The sequence below is a fragment of the Lepisma saccharinum genome, chromosome 2 (assembly GCF_977018435.1).
Source record: "Lepisma saccharinum chromosome 2, izLepSacc3.1, whole genome shotgun sequence".
Lineage (NCBI taxonomy): Eukaryota > Metazoa > Arthropoda > Insecta > Zygentoma > Lepismatidae > Lepisma > Lepisma saccharinum.
Genome location: NC_139230.1, coordinates 138,165,405 through 138,188,698, shown reverse-complemented (window position 1 = coordinate 138,188,698; position 23,294 = coordinate 138,165,405). Strand labels below are relative to the sequence as shown.

General features: G+C 36.5%; 1 protein-coding gene across 3 annotated transcripts in view; it reads left to right on the top strand.

Moving 5' to 3' along the window:
• The window catches only part of LOC145984514 (uncharacterized), an 84,409-nt gene extending 61,541 nt beyond the window's left edge, over positions 1-22,868 (top strand). For all 3 annotated transcript variants that reach the window (XM_083118169.1, XM_083118167.1, XM_083118168.1), the window contains exons 5-6: positions 7,370-7,508; positions 22,035-22,868. In XM_083118169.1, coding sequence (XP_082974295.1) covers positions 7,370-7,508; positions 22,035-22,098 — 203 coding nt within the window. In that variant the 3' untranslated portion in view covers positions 22,099-22,868. The remainder of the gene's footprint in view (positions 1-7,369; positions 7,509-22,034) is intronic.
• The last annotated feature ends 426 nt before the right edge of the window (positions 22,869-23,294 follow it).

Sequence of the window (23,294 nt, the reverse complement as noted above, 5' to 3'; positions counted from 1 at the left end):
ACATATCCAGACTTCTCCGGTCACTCCGTAGTAAACAAAAAAAACAAAATATCAGTTCGAAAAATGAAAGTAAGGAGAGATAAAAGTTTTCACACATTAGATAGTAGCTTCATATCACAAGGAAATTATATGTCTCATGCCAGTTCACTGGCAATATTGTTATACAGAAAATTACTTTTTTCCAGTGTGTTAACAGGACCAGGAAATTTTGTTATCAAGTGTCGCCCCTCTTGTATTAGGATAGGCTCCGGCAATTTTCCCATAATGTCATTCACATTTATTGTTGAAAAATCATTTTCTATATAATCAAAGCATGTCTTCTGCACATTTGCAATCTTCAGGAACTGTATTTCATATTCACTTTTTTTCAAAACCTTTAAAATAACAGCCACATACCGAAATATGGTGGAAAGAGGAGATTTTTACCCTTTGCAACTGAATTTAATGAGAATAAGATCTCCAGTTCCCAAATTTTCTGTTGAAGATAATGTACACTCCTCTAAGTCTTTGTCAGACTCTTCTGTAACATCAACAGAACTTCCAGTTTCCATCCAGTCTTTTTCAGATGAACTTGTGTCTTTTTTTGTCACAGCGGAACTAGATGATTTGGACCGGTTTTGTTTTCTCTTTAGCTCCATGTTTGCTTAATGTTCTTGTTTCTGTTTTTCTTTCTCTTGTTTCTATCTCTCCATTTGTTCATGATATTCAACCCATTTGTCACAGGTTACTACACTAGGAGTGAATTCCTTCTTCCTTCTGCTGGATGATTGTTTTGGTTGTGCCCAAATGGCAACATCATTGAAAACTTATTGGTGTCACCTGGATGGTAGTTCTAGGAGTCAACTGCGATGCAGATGCCAATGGTTGCTGCACTGGAGTACTGTTATCAACACATGCATACATACATTAATAAACTGCAATCATTGTCTTCAGTGGCCATAATCAAAGAATCTTTGCAAACCTGCATCTAGTAATGGCCATGTGGTCTACACATACTGTTTTGTGGTTATTTCTATTTCAGGATATACATACTGCAATTCTAACATTTAAACTCACCTCTGAACAAATTACATGTTCCTGATATATATAACAACTGTGGAAAACATTATTGTAGCTCTCTCTTTTCTTACAAAAATGCATAAGAAATTCTACTGTAACAAACAGCTTCTTCCTTACAACAAGCTTACTTCCTACAGGAACTACAAAGAGGAAACATGCATATCAAATTGGAAAGCTTATTTTACACTGATTGGCTTTAGATCACCTAGGTAGCTACCAATTGAATATGAACAGCAAAGTGGCCATAAGTAAGGTAGTGGCCAAATCTAATGCCTCCACCCTACATTCAAAAACTAGATTGACTGACTTTTCAAACACCTTCAGAAGAAATGGTCAATATGTGTCTTCTGCCACAACATGTAAAATTATTTAGCTAGTTCCAAATATGACATTACGAACCTCTAAACCCTTAACTGATACAACGAGTGAAATAGGTTAACCGTAATTGGTAAAAAGCCAAACTTTCTTGTTTTTTTCTTCAAGAAAGCTGGCTTTTTATATAAAAAGAAGTCCATTTAAAAAGCAGGCTTTTTTGCAACTAACATACAAGGTACATTCAATATATAACCGGAAAAGTTGTATAAAAAATCGAAAATACGACCATGTTTGGTGTTTGTTATTTTGTTGTGGCATCCTAGAACTATTAACAGATAGGCCTGGCACGCCTGCCTTGTGAACGGGGTGCTGGGAATCAGTTAAACAAGATGGCAGCACCCTTGCAGGTTTGCACCAACTTGGAGCAGCGAAGTGTCATTAGATTTCTGTTAGCTGAAGTGTTGTGTCGGATGGCAGTACAATATGGTGAAAGCTGTTTGAGTCGAACACAAGTGTACGAGTGGGCAGAGAAGTTCAAACAGGGTGTAACAAGTGTTCAAGGTTCGCCACGTCCAGGATGCACTGTCTCTGCAGTCACGAGAACAACATTGTGAGAGTTGACGAGTTGATACGGGAAAACAGGCATATTACCTTGAGTGAGATTGCATCAAAGAGTCAGATCAGCCCACCATATTGTTCATGACGTACTGATGTTCAAGAAAGTTTATGCGAGGTGGGTTCCAAAACATTTGACACCAGAAATGAAAGACAGGTGAATGGATGTGTGCGGGGGGCATTTGTGACAGTACGAGGCTGAAGGGAAGGCATTTCTTCACTGTAATGTCATGGGAGATGAAAGTTGGGTATATTTTTATGAACCTGAACGAAAGCGGGCTACAATGGAGTATATTCCCCGGATCAGGCTCCTTCAGATATCACAATTTTGGCCCACTTAAAGACGCTCTTAGTGGCTCAAGGTTCGAGGATGATGAGGAAGTCCAGGCAGCAGTGCATGACTGGTTACGCACATGCCCAAAATAATTCTTTGCACGTGGAATTGGGAGGCTTGTGGAGCTCTGGTGCAGGTTCATTGAACTTGAAGGGGACTACGTTGAATAATTATCGTGTGTTGTGTTCCATTCAAATAATAGTTTTCTGTAAAAAAAAATATTTCCGGTTATTTATTGAATGTACCTTGTATATACAATACCTCTCTCAGCCTCCGTGGCCGCAGTGCGGCAGCTAGCTCGTCGAGAAGTAAGAGTGCATCTGCCAGCATGTAGACCCGCAGCTGTACGCTGACTTGCCAGAAATCTGGTGTCCAATTTGCACGTGTTTGTGAAGTGTTAAGGTGTTAACAAATGTTTTAGATTGTTTTGTTTTAGTTTACATATTGCTGGTGCATTTCTGCAGTGTAATAATGCCAGGTTATCCATACAATTTCAAACAACACCTTATTATGTGGGACTCTTACGTCATTATGAATATTTGTAGGGAAGTTAGAAGGTGTTTTGTAGTAGAATTTCCAGATGTCCCCATTCCACACATAGAGAGTTTTTGGTTACTTGTGAACAAATTTAGGGAAACAGGGTCTGTTCTTGGTAAGAAGCAAAAGGTAAAATGGCTTGTAATGGCATGAGGAGAAACTAGACGACGTTGGAGATTGATTGGAACATACACCTCTCAAATCCCTTCAGTGCCTCACACAAGAAACAAACATTTGCATGTCATCTGCATGGTGAGTTACAAAGATTTTAAACCTGACACTTTCATTAGAAGAATTGAAAGAAAATATCAGAAGTAATTGAAGCAATTTCAGAAGAAGAGCTGATACATGTTATTGAAAATTTCCTTAAACATGCCGTAAATGTGAGGAAGCAGGAGAACATCAATTTCCAACACGTCTTGTAAAAAGGTACATGTTCATTTTAATTGTAAGTGTCCATGTAACCTTATTTCATTATGTAGCTAGAAGTTCCATTTATGCAGATGTTCAATCCAGTTTGCTGGCAGACACACTCTCATTTCTTGTTGACTGTCGCACCAGTTGTGACTGCTGACACCGAGGCTAAGAAAGGCACTATGATGTGTGTGTGTGTCTATATACAGTATATATTAGATTTTACTCTAATGCCAACATTCTTGATTAAACAAATTAAGCACTTATAGAGAAAATGCAATGGTGCATTACAGTTATTAAAAAATATGATTAAAAGCTAGTTTTCTTCCATGAAAATGAACATTTGTTAGCTTATGATTGGATAAAATTAATAACGTTCAAAATTTGCAAATCTTTTTGGAAGGGAAATTATAAAGTTCTACACTTTTATTTGTTATTCCTGCTGTAAATTTTAAAATCCAGAGGCATAACCAGGATATTATTTTCAGGGAGATGTTCAAATTGACAGATTCCTGTTTGCAAAGTATGTATGTGTGCATCATTAGAGAAATTTCATATCTTGTAAAGTGAAAGTGGCCCCTTCCCGGTGCTGCTTACTAAGTCTGAAAGTATCCAGAACTCGCCAACACCCTGTTGTGTGCTGGACCAGTGGTTCCAGGTTTGAGTCATGGCACTCTCATGTGTTTTCCTTTGTGAGTGTCCCGTCATCAATTTCATCTAGTCATCATTCATTGCCATCATAGAGATTACCTAAACATGCAGAAAAGTAATATGGAATTAGAGAAGTACAAAAGTTATGTTTTTGCTCAGTAAAAGTGCATTGCTCAGACATGCTAATTGGGATTGGACATACAGTTCAAACTGGGATATGAACTACTGTGCCTCCATTGGTGATTGAACCTGGATCCCTTTGATAATAAGGTAGCAGCAATACTTTATGCCATTGGGGGATCCTAATTCATATCCATGTAACATTCAATCAAAATTCCAGCCTTTTTCAAACAATAATACTCACAATTATAAGAAACTTTTGTCTCTACAGGCTAAATTACTTCTTAATCTTCCTCATACTTATCTTGGTATTAAATGGAGTGTATGTAAAATGTAATAGAATGTAAAATGTAATAGGTGTACTTCTGCATATGTATTATCAATAGTAAGATTTTTTATTATCCTGAAACATCTAATAGTTTGATACTAACATTTGTTAACAAACTGTAAGAAGCACAAACACGTGAAAATGTGTTTTAAGTCCATTTTATGCTCAGATAGGCTAATCGAGATGGAACCTACAGTTTTAAAATTGAATCTGAACCACTGTGCAATGTGTCTCCACTGAGGATCAAAGCTGATACCCCTTGATTGCATGACAAGAGTATTACTGCTATCCCATTGGGTAGGCAATCACTAACATAGACGTATTGCAAAAACAAGTTAGTAACTAGAAGAAAGGGCAATATATGTCTCTTTGCTGCTACATAATGTAAAATCACACATTTTGCTGGTTCCAAACTATGGCATTACCAACTTCTAAACTCACAACTGACACTGCAAATGGCAAAAAAGTCAACATTTCCAGATTTTTTTTAAAACCAGCTTTCTAACAGGAAAAAAAATCCATTTAAAAAGCCAATATTTATATAACTATAAATTGGTCTGTATGTTATTGCATTATTGTACACTGGATTATTGCTGAGTTAGCAGAGGCAAAGTCAGGGACGTCTGAACTTCTTTTGGAGTATGGGGCAGGTTTTCAAAACCACCAACAGGTTTTACAACCTCTTCCCCCATATTATATATAAAAATTATTATTAAATAGCTTATTTTCTTTTATTATTATATTTATTACATACATAATAAATATATACTTATTGAATATATGAATATCCACAGTGCAGAAGACTAATAAGAGATCAGAGTATTTTATTACTTATAATTCCATTAAATGGCGCTTAATACATGAAAACTGAAATTTTACGTCTTACGATAATTCCACAAATTTCCATCCTCACCTGGTACTCGACCTTCGCATGCAGTGAGGCATGATGGTATTGAGGCATTCCTTTCATGATTACCTAGGTAGTAACATACCTGAAAATGTGCTACTTTTAAAAGGGGGCGAAGTTCACATGCAAACATATTGAGAAAATCCATATTTCTGATCAATGTGTTGCAATAAGAGTTGCCCGTGGCAGTGTTCTCGTTTACCATTTCATAATTTTTAGTATATTTTAACAAGAACGTCGCATACTAAAGAAAAATTACATTAATTAAAGAGTTATTTAAGGAAATAATTTAATGACAGATTTAGTTGATTTTACTTCACTTTTCTACCATTTTTGGCTAATCGCGAAGGCAGTTGATGGGCAATATGGTATATTTTATTTTGTAAGTGCTATATTTTTCATATTTCAACATATAATACATTTATGCTTCTAAAATTGCGTACAAAAACTATTCTTTCACCTTTTACTGATATTTTCAAATCCGAGACTGCTATTTAGAGATTAAGATTAAGGAATGAAACTATCAGTAATTTTAGAGCATTTCTAGGCTAAAGTTTTGCAATGAAGACTTTCAAATATAGTGCGTGGTTGGAGAGCGCCGAGGTGTCAAATATGGGGCAAGTCGCCACGTTACGCCAACAGCTTTAAAATTTGATATTTTCATTTGTAATTATCATAGCAGCTAGGTACCTGGTATTTCATTTGAATGAAATCAGTCTGAACTTTTCAGATCAATGGGCTCTCTTAGATGTTTCAGATTTGTGAGAAGAAACTAAGACCGAAGGTGAGAGGGGCGAGCCTCCTCACTCATCCCTTCCCGAGAAGTCTAAAATATCGATAATGCCTCGAGCTTGCCACCTAAAACTAACCTCCAACGTAAAAATAAATCACTCGCGAACATAAGAATGAACGGTGTTACCTTTCTCTGAGGTCTAAAACTAAGCCATCAGCCCTGAACACGGTGCTTAAAAACAAACAGTAAATCTAAATGGCCAAGAAATAAACGTTCCTCCCTTCCCACGAGAGGAGATGGTTCATGCACTCCAAAGTTCACAGCGTTCAAACCTGATATGGCAGGGAAATGATGGTGTATCGGGACTATACTTGTCTGTCTCTAGTTGTCATTAAAAATTTTGATTCTTTACTAATATAATAAAATATTGAAAGAGTAGTAAGTATTATCAAGTCCCAATACCAATTGCATATATTCATCAGTTCTATTTTGGGTGTTTTTAACATCATTGTAGCTATTTATTAAGCCATCCTAGTTCATTTGGGAATTTTTTCCAGCAGTGTGTCTGCATGAAGCATCTCTTGGGCTTACCCAGCCTCTCATCAGTGAGTACCTTTGGAGTGACTGGAAGTAAAGGTGGTAACTTGGAGCCTTGTACTGACCACATCACTGTGAATGAGAAAATAATGTGTGCGTCCCTACTCCCCTACTCTGGATGCATCTTTATGACATGATCAATACACAGGAAGAGCTTTCCTGCAGTTATTTTTGCACTAAATACTAACATTTATTTCAAGTATTATAACAATAAACATGTACTTGCAGCAACTAAACTGCATTCTGTTTATATTCTTGGAGACACATACAATATGTCAAAACTTGTACTTCAAGATGTTTGTACAGTTACTGCAAATACTGTTCTAAGACTCTGGCTACACAGATTTAGGTTTTATTGCATTAAGTAATTTGATATTTTATTTGTCTTATTTTATGTCCTATTCTCCCAGGGGGGAGAAGACCATGTTGATTTGTAATTAGGCCAATGGGGTGTAACCTCTGCCTGCCATCCTTGTTGTTGGGTTACATCTAAAACCTACTTAGATCACTATTCTCAGTGGAGAGCCACTTGTGAATGAGTAGATACTGAGATGGAACATTTGATTGGCCTACCAGACTCCTCCCACAGTGAACCATGTATTTCTAAACCAAATGTATTGTATACTTCACTTCAATTCTTGACGATAAAAGTAAACATAGATCTCAAAAACTTGGAACCTCAATAAATCAGAAAGATTTTCATCATTATTGCATTTTGGTTAAAAATTTAATTTACTATCATATCTATTTGTTTTCTAGGTAAAACGTTTTATGAAAGAGAGCAAGAACTATTTGATTCTGCATGTGCAGGGAATTCAGATTCTCTAGTTGATCTCTGGAAAACTCTTGCACGTGCTGTGCTGAGACAATGTGCAGTGGATGAAGTGAGACGACAGAAGTAAGAAATATTACTTTTTTTTTTCTTTATTCACATCACACAATCTCAGAGTTTTGCTGATTTTTCAGAATTCATACATTCTCCCATAAATCACCAATGTATTTTTAGTTGAGAGAAAGGTACCATTAAAGGGACTTGGTGAAAAACAAGCTGAAATTCCTACTACTTACACCCTATCCATCATGTATTGTCTCTTGAATTTTACCATTATCTGGCTTGTCTGCTGAAAATTAAAGGGGCGGGGGGGGGGGGATATAGGAATTGAAGGTGTGTTTAAATGATTCCATAACAGCAATTTTCTCTGTACTGTATCAGGTTAAAGGAGCTGTTCAGTAACTGAGTGCATTTGACAGTCAACTCTTGATCTGTCTTAAAGTTCCAGGTATGTCTCTTCATCAATTTCAGTTAATAACTATTTATCCCCATCATTGCAATTATCATAAAGAGGCAGAAAAATGATGTTGACATTTTTAGAATAATTGGTAGCAAGTGCTACCACTGCCACTGTTGTGCTTAGAGTAGGTGATGGCTATATTTACCAGTACTACATGATAGCAATTAACATGCAATTTCTTCTGTCTGTTTTTTTTTATTTGTATACATATGAAGGTATATAAATGATGAACGACTTCTGAAAATCTTGCGTAATTTTCTATATTTTCAAAATTGGGGATTGGCATTACATTACGAGTCTTCAAAGACTGGTCTTTTGTTGTGCTTCTCTGCATCCATAGAACCAATGCCAGAAGCGAAATTCTGGTGTACCACTGCTATATTCTGAAGTTTTTGTTCACTTGGGTATATCGTGGTGGCCACAGGGGCATGTCAAACACCATTTTTTTAAAAAAATATAATTAATTTTCTTCTTCCTTTAACTTTCATTATTCAGAGGTTCAATGTATAAATTTCATCTCTGCTAAAAGCCCTGTCATTCTGGAAAAAAAAAAACCCTATTTCAATCCTCTAATACAGTTCTTGAGTTTCAATTTTTTTGTAATTTGCGCCAAGTTTGAAATGCATTAGCTTGGAAAGTTCCCATTCAAAGTGGCTTTAAAAGCACATGCTAGAAGTTAAATTTGAAAATTACAAAAACAATGTAAGGGATGGGGAGATGCTCTATCAATCACAGTATCAGCTGATATGGACATTAGTGGTTTATCGGGAATATGTAGATTGGCTCTAACTTGGTGCTAAATCCTGCAATATCAGTATTATTATTTAAATATATAATTAATTCATGCATTCTGGTTTTGAAAAATAAATGTCAAAATCAGAAATTTGTTTTCTAAAGGGCAAATATTTTAACACAATCTGGCTACATTAAAGAGGCAAATAATCAAATCAGGCTTCATGAGCATTTACAATTTATAATGAATTAGTAGAATTAAGTTATTAGTAAATTTTATATTGGTACTTTATCAATATAGTCAAATGTTTCAGATCAGTTTATTTGTGATAAATATGAATGTAATCTTTAAGATCCAGAAAAGTATCTTTAAATATGAAAGTTCACAATTGTTTAATCAGGTAAATCAAAATGCACTAAAACTTGCTATGGTACTCCAATACTCTTTCTCCACGGGAGGTGCATTGCAAACTGTCTTGGATCCCTCACTCTATGAATTAGACTCAAAAGAAATTGAGCCCTATAATGAGGAAATTTAAAACAATTTTTGTGCCAAGAATAAATATATTGAATGTAGGCATGTGTCTTGATTTTATAAACAGTTCGATGTATATATGCATCAGTATATTCTCAAGATCCTTCACATTTACGCTATTGTCAAGATATATATGGACTGGTTAAAGTTACAGTGGTGTAAGTCAGTTTCTTAAAAATAAAAAAAAGTCTGACTCACAGCACTTTGCTGATCAACACAACAGCTGTTTCCTTTATCACTAGACCTTAAACTGTCATCTGTTGACAGTTGAATGAATCTCTGATATACTTCACATTCTCTGTTAACAGATTGACTTATATACAGTGTGTCCATAGTCATGGTGCACTTTTGACCGGTCACAGGAAAGCAACAAAACAAGATAGAAATGTGAAATCTTCACCAAATAAAAGGAAAACTCTCCAAGTTTCTTACCTATTCAGTGCAGTTCGATGTGGCCTCCATTTGTTGCCCGACACACATCTAAATGATACTCAAGTTCTTCCCACACAGGGTTAAGGACGTCTGGTGTCACAGAGTGAATAACGTCTGTGATTCTCTGTTTTAAATGATTAATGTCGTTGATATGTTCACTGTACACATGTTGCTTCACATAACCCCACAAGTAAAAGTCTAAGGGTGTCAGATCTGGGGATCGTGGTGGCCATGGCTGGACAGAACCCCTGCCTATCCACAGCTGGGGGAATGTTGTATCCAGAAACTCATGAACAATGTTGGCGTAGTGTGCAGGCACGCTGTCATGTTGAAAGATGACACCTTCTGGAAATTGTGGCACTGCATACATTTCCAACATGTCAAGGTAGTTGTTTGCCATCACAGTCTGCTCCGCAAAGAAAAATGGGTCTATCACTTTATCATGCATCAGGCCACACCACACGCTCACTTTAGGGGTGTTACATTTGTACTCAACGTAGGCACGAGGATTTTCAGCAGCCCATATTCGGACATTATGGCGATGAACATGTCCACAGACATGGAATGTCGCCTCATCACTAAACACAATCTTCTGCAGAAATCGTTCATCATTGTCGATCTTATGAAGCATATCTGTAGCAAACGCAAATCATGTGGGTCTATCTGCCGGTTTGATAGGGTGCAACAGCTGCAATTTGTAACCCGAAAAATGCAGACGTTTCTTTAACACCTTATGAACTGTAGTCTTGCTTAGGTGTAATTGTCGAGCACACGCATGCACAGATTTTTTAGGGCTCCTTAGGTAGCTCTCTCGTATAGCCTCTACAGACTCGTCACTTACCGATGGCCTACCAGAACAGGGTTTGTCCAACAAACTGCCGGTATCCTTCAACTGCTTATCCCACCGATTAATGTTATTCCTATGTGGTGGCGCTTCGTTGTACACACGACGATATTCACGTTGCACTTTGCTCACGGATTCGAACTTCGCAAGCCACAGAACACACTGGACTTTCCTCTGTACCGTACACATCTCGACTGGCGTGGTCGATGGCTGATCCGCTGCTGCGCAGTTCATGGTGTTGCGTCATCACCTGTGTGTGCACACACTTGTGCATCATAGTACGGAAACTTGGAGCGTTTTCCTTTCATTTGGTGAAGATTTCACATTTCTATCTTGTTTTGTTGCTTTCCTGTGACTGGTCAAAAGTGCACCATGACTTTACGGACACGCTGTAGATCTGGTTTCTGTGTCTGTCTTTTTTTTTTTTTAAAAAAGTGACTTACACCACTGTAACTTTAACCCGTCCATATTTAGAAATTGTTTGCAATTGTTCATGTTAACACAGTTGACATTTTATGCACTTTAACATATAACAAGTGTTCCTTTGATGGTACACTTCTGTTCAGAGAAAGTGGCACATTTGTTTGAGTTGAAGTCCAGCTTCGTAGGCGATCGTGTCTGGTAGTACAGCCAAAGTAAGTGTTCGGAAAGCAGCAGTGTTGCTTACTATCAATCATTTTAACCACATGCAGGGAATTTTCTCTCTCTCAGACTTCAACTCAAACGAGTGTGCCACTTTCTCTGAACAGAAGTGTACAACTGTCTGATAGATAATTTGATTTATTTTACTTCGCTTCTTGTGCCACTTTTGGCTAATTTGCAAAGATGGGGATGAGTGATGATATGATGAAATTGATGAATAGACATCACAAACATCCATGCCCAAGCCAGGATTAGAACCCGGGACACCTGGCATCGTAGCGCGATGTGCTAACCACTCCGCCATGGGGGCCAGCTGTCTGCTAGATAAGTAGACTTAACAAGATGTTTTTGGAATGTCACCTGTTGTATAAAAAAGAAATGTGCTGTTTTAAATATTAAATAGTGATAGAAACATACTTTCCAACACAAGGTGCAAGACTGAATAAAAGAGAAACTTTTCAATACAGATGTTGGTTGGTACCCACCCAGATGAGTTTGATTGGTTATGTACCTACTGCATGCTATATCACGTCTATCAGTTGTGCTGATCTGGGACCCTGCTCTGAGCTATTGCACGCATCAAACTTTCCAAATAATAAATATATAATTCATGCACTCTGGTTTTGAAAAATAAAATGTCAAAATCAGAAATTTGTTTTCTAGGGCAAACCTTTTACCACAATCTGGTTACATTAAAAAGGCAAATAATCTAATCAGGCTTCATGGGTATTTACAATTTATAATGAATTAGTAGAATATAAGTTATTAGTAAATTTTATATTGGTACTTTATCAATATAGCCAAATGTTTCAGATCAGTTTATCAAGCAACTGAGGGAAGGTTATTTTTTCTCACTCCTGTCTGCAATCTTTCCAAAGGCCATTTACAGTAGGCATATGATGTACTCTTCGCAACACTTTATTTGTCCACCCTGAAAAAATTCAAAGTCCTTACTTCGTAAATTTGGCAACATAGCACTTCAAAGCCAGCAAATAGTATCCAACTTTGCAACAGTTTTTCTTTCTAAATGAAAAAGGTCTTGTGAACTTTTTCCATTCTTTCACATTCCATGAAATTAGAAACCCTAATCCAGTAATACAATTCATAATTAAACAAAAATCGTAAATTGGAAATACGAATGTTGTCTGTAGATTCCTTCCAGGTATCACCATGAAAGAAAAGTAGCACCTCGGGGGATGATGCCATATTGAATACCTTACCATAGGACTGGAACTATGGATACAGCAACAAATTTGCATATCATACAAGTCCTTTAATTCACTTAGCATTATACAGTAATTAATACGTTTGCACACTGATAAGATACACTAAAGCCCGCATCCGATAGGCTAGCTGAAAAATGTTCTTCCCGCTGCCGCGAGCCGACATACACCATGCCGCTGTGTTAGAATATCATGCTCCCAGAATTCCACGTTCTTGCAAGAAGCTCCCAGCGGGAGTAAAATAAAAACAAATGAGGAGCTGAAAGCAATGCTATTTACAATCTTCAACAAATGTTGAATTTCATTATGATTTTTTGTTTTGAAATTGAAGATAGGGGAATTTATGTGCCATTTGAAATGCTGAACTGGTTTTCCTCCACCTGGAGAGAATTAGCATCACATTTGAATGCAATGAGGCAAATTTCTCATGATTTTAGGTGAAATTACAGTAAAAATACCTTGCACAATACCGGACAATTCAGCAAAGTGCATCTTTTCCTTGATCTGTGGCGAAAAATGATTGAGAACTCCGAGACAATGTTCTTTCAACTGAGATCAACTTGTTTTACAGAATTAACGTTAGTAATCTCCTGGAGCAGTTGGTTAGACAGTTGTCTTGTTATACTTTTTTGCCAAGAACGAAACATCATAGGTTCAAATCCTACTCTATTCTTATTCTTTTTTTATTGTTATTTACCGAGTATGAAGTGTTGTAATAATGTAATATAAGAATAAGATTATATTAAATCACTGTAAATATTCATGTGATGCATACCTCTTGCTCATTTTATTGATTTTTCAGTGATTGGCAGGATTTTGGCAAGACCTTTCTTTTCATTCATTGCTGTAATCAAGGTTTTGATATCCGGTGGAGGCTCATAGCACAGTGGTTCGGATTTCTGTTTAAACTGTAGGTCATCTCGATTAACCTATATGTGCATATAGTAGGCTTAAAACAATACAAATAAACACACACACGATGGTCTTTGTTTGTGCTCTTCACTGCGGACCTAAAACATACATCAGATTTTCCATGATACAACCAAAAATTTTATGCTATACTCAAAGTTTGAAATTACCCACCTCAGACTTTGCATCGGATGTTTCTGTACATTTCAAGTTACATTTTCGTTACTATGATTAAAATGTCATCCAGAAATGCTGAACATAAATTGCATAAATATCCAAATTCCAAGAAATGTAGATAAACATTCTCGTCCAAGGCCACTTTCTTTCCGAAAAAGTTTCCACATAGAAGTAGATTTGAACCCATGACCTTCCATTCATTAAGCAAACACCACACCTCTCACATTATTGTAAGCATTCAGTTCGAGAGATGAAGACATACACATTTCTGTAGAGGTGTAGTGTAGTGTGAAGGGAAAGTTTTAGGTGGGGAATATTTGCTGAGCCTTTAGGATAACGGGACAATGCTTGTATCATTGAAAATTGTGACTAGAACTTGGAAATTGATGACCTAAAAAATGTCAAAAAATGATCTATAGAAATGGTAAAAAATTACCTGAAAATAATTTTCGCTCTGATAGTGAAAGCTTATTTTTTTTCATAGATTACAAGAGTAGTTGAATAATTCGATAAGCCGGTTGTTTGGTGGTTTAAACTACTGAAGCAATTAAGTGCTAATGTAGTTTCTTTTATTCTTATTTCAAGGTTACATAAAATACACAACAAAGTTTTTCTTTATAAATCATTCATCTCCTTTCAGAATGGGCCTTCTACGGTACTGTAGTTAGCCAGCATCCGAAATACAGCTGTGTTACAAGAGTATAATTTCATTTAATATTGTGACTAATTTTGCTTTAAAACCACAAATTAAAGCAACAATAGTGTCAAGCAAAAGAACCTGAAAGTAGGCTTCACACAAAGTATTTAGACCACTGCCAAACATTTCAGTTAAGAATACCATTGTGCTTTTCCATTGACCGTATTTTCACTTCATGGCAAATTTGCTAAAAGGACCATGCCAGGAAATTTAAATATGTAAGTTTTGATAGTAAATGCATTTATAAATCACGAAACAACAGGCGAGGAGAAAAATAAACCTAAAAAATAAAGGAAAATGCAACACAAACTGCTAAGAATACTGAAAAATAACCTAAAATCCAAAAAAGGCCAGAAAAAAAATATGCAAAATTAGAAGTGTTTTCTGGTTTTAACGGAAGGTAAATAGACATGGTATCAGGTTTATCATTGTTTTTAAGACTCAGAAAAAAAATTCATCTTTCATGAACTTCGAGACCATAATTACTAATTATAATCTTTGAAAAAGTTGGAGGGAAGGAGGTGGCTTACGTAAATTTTCCTGCCTCAGGGATCGTATCATATCTCCACTTTATAATACAGGAAAAAAAAAATCAGGTTCATAGAGTCCCTACCAGAAGTTTAAGACGACCAACTTTTTTCATATAAATGAATCCTGACCGAAAGATTTTGGTACAGATATGGAGTGAAATTGTATGGAAGTAATATCGTAGCATTCCATCATGAATGCGGGGACCTTAAATAGGGATGTAACTTGCCCTCCCAATTAATACTAGTTATGGTTAAGACAGCCCTGAAAGGGCAGGTACAAATATCTAAATGAACATTAATATAAACTCATGGTTAGGTTTTATACTGAACTGAGCAATGTGAATGGCAGATGAGAGAGAAGGATAGCTTACCCTGATCGGTTTAGGAAATAGACCAATAGCTCCTGCTTCTTCGACTATTTAAACCTTTGCTTGGCCTCCTGTCACCTCTAGCCAAAGGCCAGTGTTCTTACCATTTCCTGTAAAAGTTTTATGGTACACATTTCTAAGCAGGCTCTGGCAAGGTCTGCCAGGGTCAATATTTCTTAAACCGAGTGAATATGCTAGGATCTCCCTCTTGCAAAACAATTTCCCGAATTGAAATTGTAATCATTAAAATGTTAAAGTGAACCTTCTGCCATTCACCAAAATTTAAAAGGTATTTTATTACATGAAAAAAAGGTTACATAAAATAAAATAATAATGTCGAAAACCCTCACCTAAAAATTAAAATTGGTTGAACAAAATTGAAGCTCAAAGCTTGACTGCAGAAATAAAGTCTTTTGTTTTCATTATCCACACGCTGGGAGAGTCTTTCCTAATGAGAAATGCTGACGTTTGATCAACATGCGATAGCAAGTGTTGTTCGCAGGCCCGTGGAGTCAGCTGACAGTTCAACACATTGTATTGTAACTCGAGACATGGTAATGGCTTCTGCGTTTCACATAACAACACGGAGAGATGAATACTGGCATCTGAACAGGTGCTAACTAAGCGCCGAACGTAATCCGTGAGAAACCTTGAGGCGTTATGTTCGAGGTCTTCCCCCTTGTTAGGACGAAAGTTCAAGAGGCGAGAGAAAATGACTGTGGTAAACACCAATCTCCACTTGGATTGTTCAGCATTGATGCGGACGCACTGAAGCCAATAAAATAAACAACACACTCAGTATTGGCTACCCACAACCTCACGAAGATAATAAAATAGTTGAAGATTATATTTTCACTTGTCATTGATGTTCGTAGCACACTATGTTTAGGATATCGGGAAACATATGAGTTTTTGTTGCAATACATGCGAAGTCAGAAAGCAGAGCAATCCACACACACGCGAACCCCAGAGTCCTGGGGTACGATGCACTGTTCTGGGAGAGGCACAGTCCTGGGCCGAACACAATTGCACTGGGGGGACCGGGTTCGAAGCTCGGTGTGGAAAGTTCAGGAATACAGTTCAGTAGATGAAAAGCACATTGGCAGTGGGGCGGGCGAACACAGGGCAATCCAGGAAAAGCCAGTTCAAGTAGTGTTAGCAGGCCCCAAAATATGCGATGTCCAATGGCGGTCACTGGGGGGTGGTGGTGGGGGTATGACATGACCCCGAAAGTTCAAAGCACACACCATTCCATATTTCCGGCACACATCTTATGCCGACACTGGAGAGAGAGAAAAATGTTGCTGGTTGCATACGAGAACGGAACTGTACGTTGCCGTTGCATACGGTATGCAAAGTATCCAGGGGTTGCGACGCCTCAGCCATTCCAAGAAGGGGAATACTAAACATGGCCACTGCTGGGGTGAAACTGTGAAAAGATGGCCTGGCAGGTTGCATATTCACAGGGGTGGTGTCTCAACACATTTAGGTATTTGACTGTACCCGGAAAGTTCCAATATGTCGTTAAGATACACTGCCTGGCAGGACACAGCAAAAAGGGAGGATGGACATGAAAGATGCTGATGTTTCTTCTAAATGAGGTCAGAGCTGTGTTGGGGAGGGAGAGGTTTGCTCTGTAAATCTACGTGTGGTCTGATGTTTAGTATGTTCCGTTTCTGGGTTGGCACGTGAGGTAGGATGTTTGTAGCTTCTATCCCAATTGATGAGAGGTAATTGGAAACAGGGGCGGAGACGACCACAGGGCTAGTTCGTTCGTTGTCCATTTGTGGTGGATTCTGGACTAGCCTCAAAGTGATGTAGGGACAGATCCTGGGTTTCTGGATTCCTTGGACTAGAGAACCACCGGCTAGAGTAACTGATATCCATGGAGAGGCTGGGTGCTTCCCGATCCAGTATGAAAGGAGACTGTTCCTTGTGTAGCCAACTTTCAGGAGCACTTTGTGCGATGCTGCCATAACTGAGTAGACTTCCGAACAGGGTAAAGGAAACATAGGTAAAGAAGCGTTAAAATGCATTACTCAGTCAGAAGTATTTATGTAAAGGGGGTATAAAATTATTGTCATTTTATAGACAAGTGAAAACCATGAGTAAAATAAAATGAAATAAACTACCCAATAACTGATATAAATTATAAAACAGAATTGAAATGAGGAAAAATAAAATGGCGGAAAGTGTACACCTTAACCTTGTAACACTAGTAATATGAAAATATGACGTCTTGAGAGTTAATATAAGTTGACTAAATTATATAGCCCCTGGCTTCTCCCAAGAATATAGAATAATGTGTCAATAAAACTTAAGTGATTATATGGCACTAAATACCCTTTGTTGGCATGTGATCAATATACAATAAAAGGAAGGGCAATAAAAAAAATAAACGAAAATATCTGGGATTAAATATTGATAAATATAGAGAATAAAATATGGGTGTAATAACATATAACCCGTGGTATCAGAACAGTAACCCAACAAAATCCATTAACGTCATGCCAGAAAAGTCGAAGCATTGTAAAAATTAGGAACTGATGGGAAAAAATAATGACCCAAAATTTGGTAACATCACAGCTGTTAAAGTGGACCAAGCCAAGAAAGCAAGTTCTGGATCCTTGAGATATAGTAAATAGTAGATGACATAGCTCCAATGAAATAAGAGTCAATATTGACTAAATATACATAATAAAAATGGATTAATAAAACAATAGCAACATAGCGACGCATTTTTAACTCTCACTAGTCAAGGTTTTTTTGCGCCTGCATACTCCTGAAGAATTGCATAATAAACAGTTAAAATGAAGTTCCAAATGAGTAAAAAAATAACAGTAACGGGAAAATGTGACAAAATTATTTCATGAAATTTTGGTTCATTCACGATTGACTGATTTAATTTTTCCATGGCCAGGCGAAGGTCAGTCCAATCAGGCAGAATTACATTTAAAAAATTCACGGAGGTATTAAAAAGGGGAGAAATTGCACGGAGAGCTATTTCTGTATCTAAAGCCCTACGAGTACGGATAATTTCATCATCAAAAATCAATTGATCAAAATTCTTATAATTACAGAAAAAAAGATGTACCTTCAGACACTGTTATTGTACTGTGTGTATTTAAATTGCCATTTATAGTTTGCGAAAGGAGGAATTTTCCTGTGCCGGAGACTATCACTCCTGTTCGTCCTTTTGTGAGGTGGCCCCTGACGTTGGATTTTATTTCTTTGGAACAGGAAATAGTGGAATTATGAAAGAGAATATTTGTTAAGCATTTGATATTTTCGTGAATTGAGAGCTCTGTATGAATACAAACGTGAATAAAGGAATTGAATTTACAATGACTATCAATAATTTCTATGATTTGAGTTTGACCATTATGTTCCATTTTATATGATAATTGGAGAACCTTAACCAAGAACCATTTATTATCAACAAAAGTGCCCACGTTGATAGTCCGAAAAACGGGAGAAATAGCGTTGAGGTAAATTTGGAGTTTCTAACAAAATTTGAAAGGAATTAGTGGATAAATCATAATTGACAAGGTATACATTGGTCAGGGCGTAAAAGAGACCAATATCCGTCTGGTACAGGGTGTCCTTAAAGTCAGAAGGAAGACTCAGAAAAACACGGAGCCAATCGGAAGAAATCATATGGTAAGATAGTTTATTCATTGATAGATCGGCAATCATAGAATCGATGCGGGTAAATAATTCTGACGCATGCAGGAGTGCCATTAGATGTTTTTCCTCCATATAGATAGTACAAAATTTCACTACTAAATCCGCTTTAAGAGCAATAAAAGAACGTTTTGTATATTACCAAAATGTTATTAACAACTCGGAAAGCCTGGATTTAGTCTTTTTTCATTTCCGTCAATTCTGCCTGAATCTGATCTTGATTATGTTTTAGAGCTTGAACAGTGGAGCTAAGGTGATGAATTGAAAAGGAATTGTAAATTAAGAGGCCTCCCGAAAATAAATTCATAAAATTAAAGAAAATTGATCTTTTCCCTCCGGTGCTCCCAGACACATTTTTCCACACCCCATGGCAGTTCGGCCGGCTATCGCTGGTTTAAAAACGACAAGGGATATAAAGTGAAGTTTCACGAAGTTATGTTTGAATACGATCATGGGTTAACACAGCCTGAGTGGTTATCGGTCCGAATGTTAATATCAATATAAATATTGGCGGTGGTATATATGTAATCGGAACTGTGAACCATAAGACCTTGTTGTTCGTGAAATAAACCCAACCAACTTACAAAAATATCCTCATTTTCATTTGCAACTGTATATTGAAAGGTTGGAAGGATTGTCAGAAATAAAAAGAGACAGACACCTCCCAAGAAAATTGCGCGATGTCAGCCATGCTTGATATCTGGAAGGGAGAGAGAAAAACATGTTGGTGATGTAAGCAAATTATACTAAAATTCAAAATTTTGTATATTTGCTAGTAAACCAATGAAAGACAAAATGACAATCAGGAGTCTAAAGGGTAAAATCAGCAAAACATTTTTTTTCAAAATTGATGAGAATTGTTTTCTATACGAATTCTGCCGGTGAGAAACTCAAAAATTGAAATTTGGACAATTTTTGAAGTATATAAAAAAGAAATTAGTGTATTATATGTATCATTTGTTCTGACCTCGATCATAAGAGCAACTATGAATTTTCAAGCCATGCCTATGGATGTCTGTTTGGCTATCCTTAACCGGATTCCAGATGTGGAAATGGCGCTACACATAGCAAGATTTTCCCCCTGTTGGTGTGAGGATCTCCAAATACTGACCAAAAATATTTTTTGGAGGAGGACCCGCCAGATCAATCGCACGCTGGGGGATTTAGATGGCATCAGTGCTGCTGCTGCCGAGGATGTGGCCATGGCTTGTAATGTCAGAAATAGGTATCATTCTCGTCGTTGCGAGCCCTATCGAGCGCTGTCTCAGCTCATGGACGAAAAAATTGAACTCTTAATTTGGGTGTCAGGATTACGGTATCACTCCGCTGTGAATGAAGTGTTTTAAATATGTAAATTGTGATCATGGTATGTTATATTTGTAAATGTGGGAAAAGCAAAAATAAAATGTAAAAAGGAAGGTGGAGAAGAATTTGAGAAAGAAAAAAATAATAATTAAAGAAAAATCAATTGAAAATATCTTAAAGCAAACCATAAACATCGCAAGGTGTGACCCTAGGAGGTTGCCTTGGCCGGTCTGAAAACTGTCAGCAAAAATGGTGGGTGTCACCCCTAGGTAAACTGTAAATTCTAAGGTGAAACTAATCTGGGTTAATCGTGAATATGAAGAAAATAAGTATTTAGAAAACATTTCTTCGCTATCCTTGAAGTAAATTTACGGATCTGACAACAAAAGGAAAGAAAATATCCAAATTTTAAGGCAGTGCGTTAAACAGAAAAGAGGAAAAGACTACTCTACATCATGCTATAGCCTGCCGTGTATTTTCTTTTCACTTAGCATAAATGCGCGTAAAATATTACACTTGACCCATGACAACTGTAGGTGTCTAGATCCAGTCTTTTTCAGTTTTTAGCCTAACAGGTTAAACAAAATATAATACTGCTCTTTGTGGTCATCTTGTGGATTCAAAACACATAAACAGAACCGTAAACGAAACATAATGATGCCGGACCGGGAAAAGAAAGTATAGGATTTGGCATGGACAGTCACAATTAGCCGGGTTTATGTTATGCGACGGTTTCCTGACCCCTAAAAATAACCTGTGAAACACGTTCCTTTCGTATGATAGGCTTGCAACTAGTTTCTATGACGTGTGGGAGATTTAAATATAGGCACAATTACTTGCTATTACCCACTTTACTAAAATTAACACGGAATTAAACTGTAAGAAATAATTAATTTCATTCATGAAACTTTTACAATTCTGAAGGAACGAAATCACATAAATAGGCCCCCTTGAGGAGGCTCTTATTAACATCTCGGTTTGAGGCTAGAAATTCAGTGTCGAAGCCACATGAGTCTAATGTCCAACTGCTTTATGTTAACTTACCGAAAACACCATTAAAAACATGTTGACGTTTACGAAAACATCCATTTTCCTATGTTCCAAGCACATTTTCTCGACAAGTCATGAAAAATATTATTGTTTTGAAAACTGTTCGATATTATGCAAGGCATTGTAAATAAAATGACTAATAAACTCCTCGTAAATTTGCTTCTTTCTGCACAAGCTTAATGGCGATTTCCTCCAGGTGGAGAAGAACTCTATTCAGTGTTTCAAACCCCTCTGATTTCAAGTCAAGCAAGCAGTCATAAATATTCCTCAAAGTTATTTATCAAATTTATTATTTCTGTTTGATTGTGTATTATAATAGCAGGTTATAGTTTTTAAGTTCATGGAATGTAAGAAGTTGAAAACCTCTCACTGCAGCAATTTTCGTCTAGTGGAGGAACCAACTCAAAGTTGGCTACTCTCAGCTGGCTCCGAAGCGCAATGTTGCTAAGTTAACGAATTCTGGACTCTAAAATTATTTCGGGGCGGTCAAGTAACAAGTTGCAAAGAATGCACACATGTGCCATTCGGGAAGTAGAAAATCCAAATCAATTGGATTAGCAAAATGTGAACAGTCAAACCAACTTGTGCACATTCCAACATTAGACTTTACATACTTGCTATTGCTAACTGCAACAGTTGAAATATTGTGTTATAACTAAACATATGCCAGAAATACAAATAAATACCAGTACACAAATTTATTTCTATTTGTAATTAGTTTAGAAGATAAAGTAGGCACTTTTTTAACATCCTGTGGTAAATTAGAAATATTATGTGAAAATTGTGATGAAACCTTTGTTTTTGACATTTCACACCAATGTTCTACCACTGAGTTAAAGTCTGATCCCTACCATTTACAACTTTAGATTTCTCTACAAACTCTTTAGGTCAATTCCAATTATAGTTCAACTTTTTCTGTTGATATTGTACACCCTTGGATATGTGAACTAAATTCCTACTTTCAATTGTTAACAACTTAATGAAATGTTTTGTTTCTGTTGCAGAATTTGTGATATAGAAGATTTCACTGCTCTACGGGTTAGAAGGCAAATGAGAAATCTGTTGTAGTGTCTTATATTTCTGCAAGTGCTGAGCCAGAGCTGATATGTATATAAACTCTTAGTACGCTCATTCCAGAAAGTATCAGTTGGAGTTTTAAATGGAGATTGAATTGGTTATGATATGGTGAAACATGCATGTGCAAGTTTTCTGACATTTGAGTGGATAATGATCTCATCTCTTAAATATTAAATAATGTTGTAGCTGTGTATTTCTGTTGTGTTAAGTTTGTCTTGTAACGACTGACTGACTAGTCTGTTGGACTGAATTGTGAATTTTTTGTAGGGTACCTTCAGATAGTAATGGGATTCAGTCATTGCAAGTGGTGGTTTCACAAATTTATTTTTCATATCACCAGGCTACATTGCATTACATACGTACTGGATTGTATCTACTCCTACCCTAACTCTCAAATAATAAAACACAAGAACCACTCTGAATATAATTCTGGTAGAATAGATCATTCATTTACATGAGTGTGCCAAAATGGACAAACTATCAATTTCATATTTCTGTATTGGCTTAGCATATAATTCATGCATATAAATTCACTGTTGTTTTATTTTTGTTGCTGGACTTTATTATTGTATTGTATTTACCATATATTGAATTTATATTGAAAATTATATGTTAAACATATTCAAAACATAAAGTGAAGAAGTATCCCAAAGAAAAATGTGAATAAAAAAAATATATGCAAAGACTGAAAACTATTATGAACAAGTACGTACAAAATTTTCCCAAAGAAATATGTAAATGGAAAAAACTATGTATTCAAATGTGATGTATTATAATATTTGAAAGTTAATTGTAGTATTGTTACTGACCTTTTTAAAATTGTGTATTTGTTCTGTGTGGTTAACTGCAAGGAAATCCAATGATAGGGAAAGAAAATGAATGTGCATTAAAGTAAAAACTCCATTGGTTAAATGCATTATGAGTAGTAAAAAGTGATAATAGCTCTCAAGTGGCAGTTACAACAAACCTATTTGTGAAGCAATGAACTACGGAATGAAGAAAAAGGAGAAATAGGACAATTTCTGTGGACTCTTGGTAGGAATTACTTGTCAGAAACAATGCAAACAACAACCATGTTTGGCACATTCATGCCATGCTACTAGTTCATAAGATTGAAATAATTGCTGCAATAGCCTTATTCATGTTTTCCTTGAGGTGGACCAATTCTGAGATCTTGCAATGTGTCT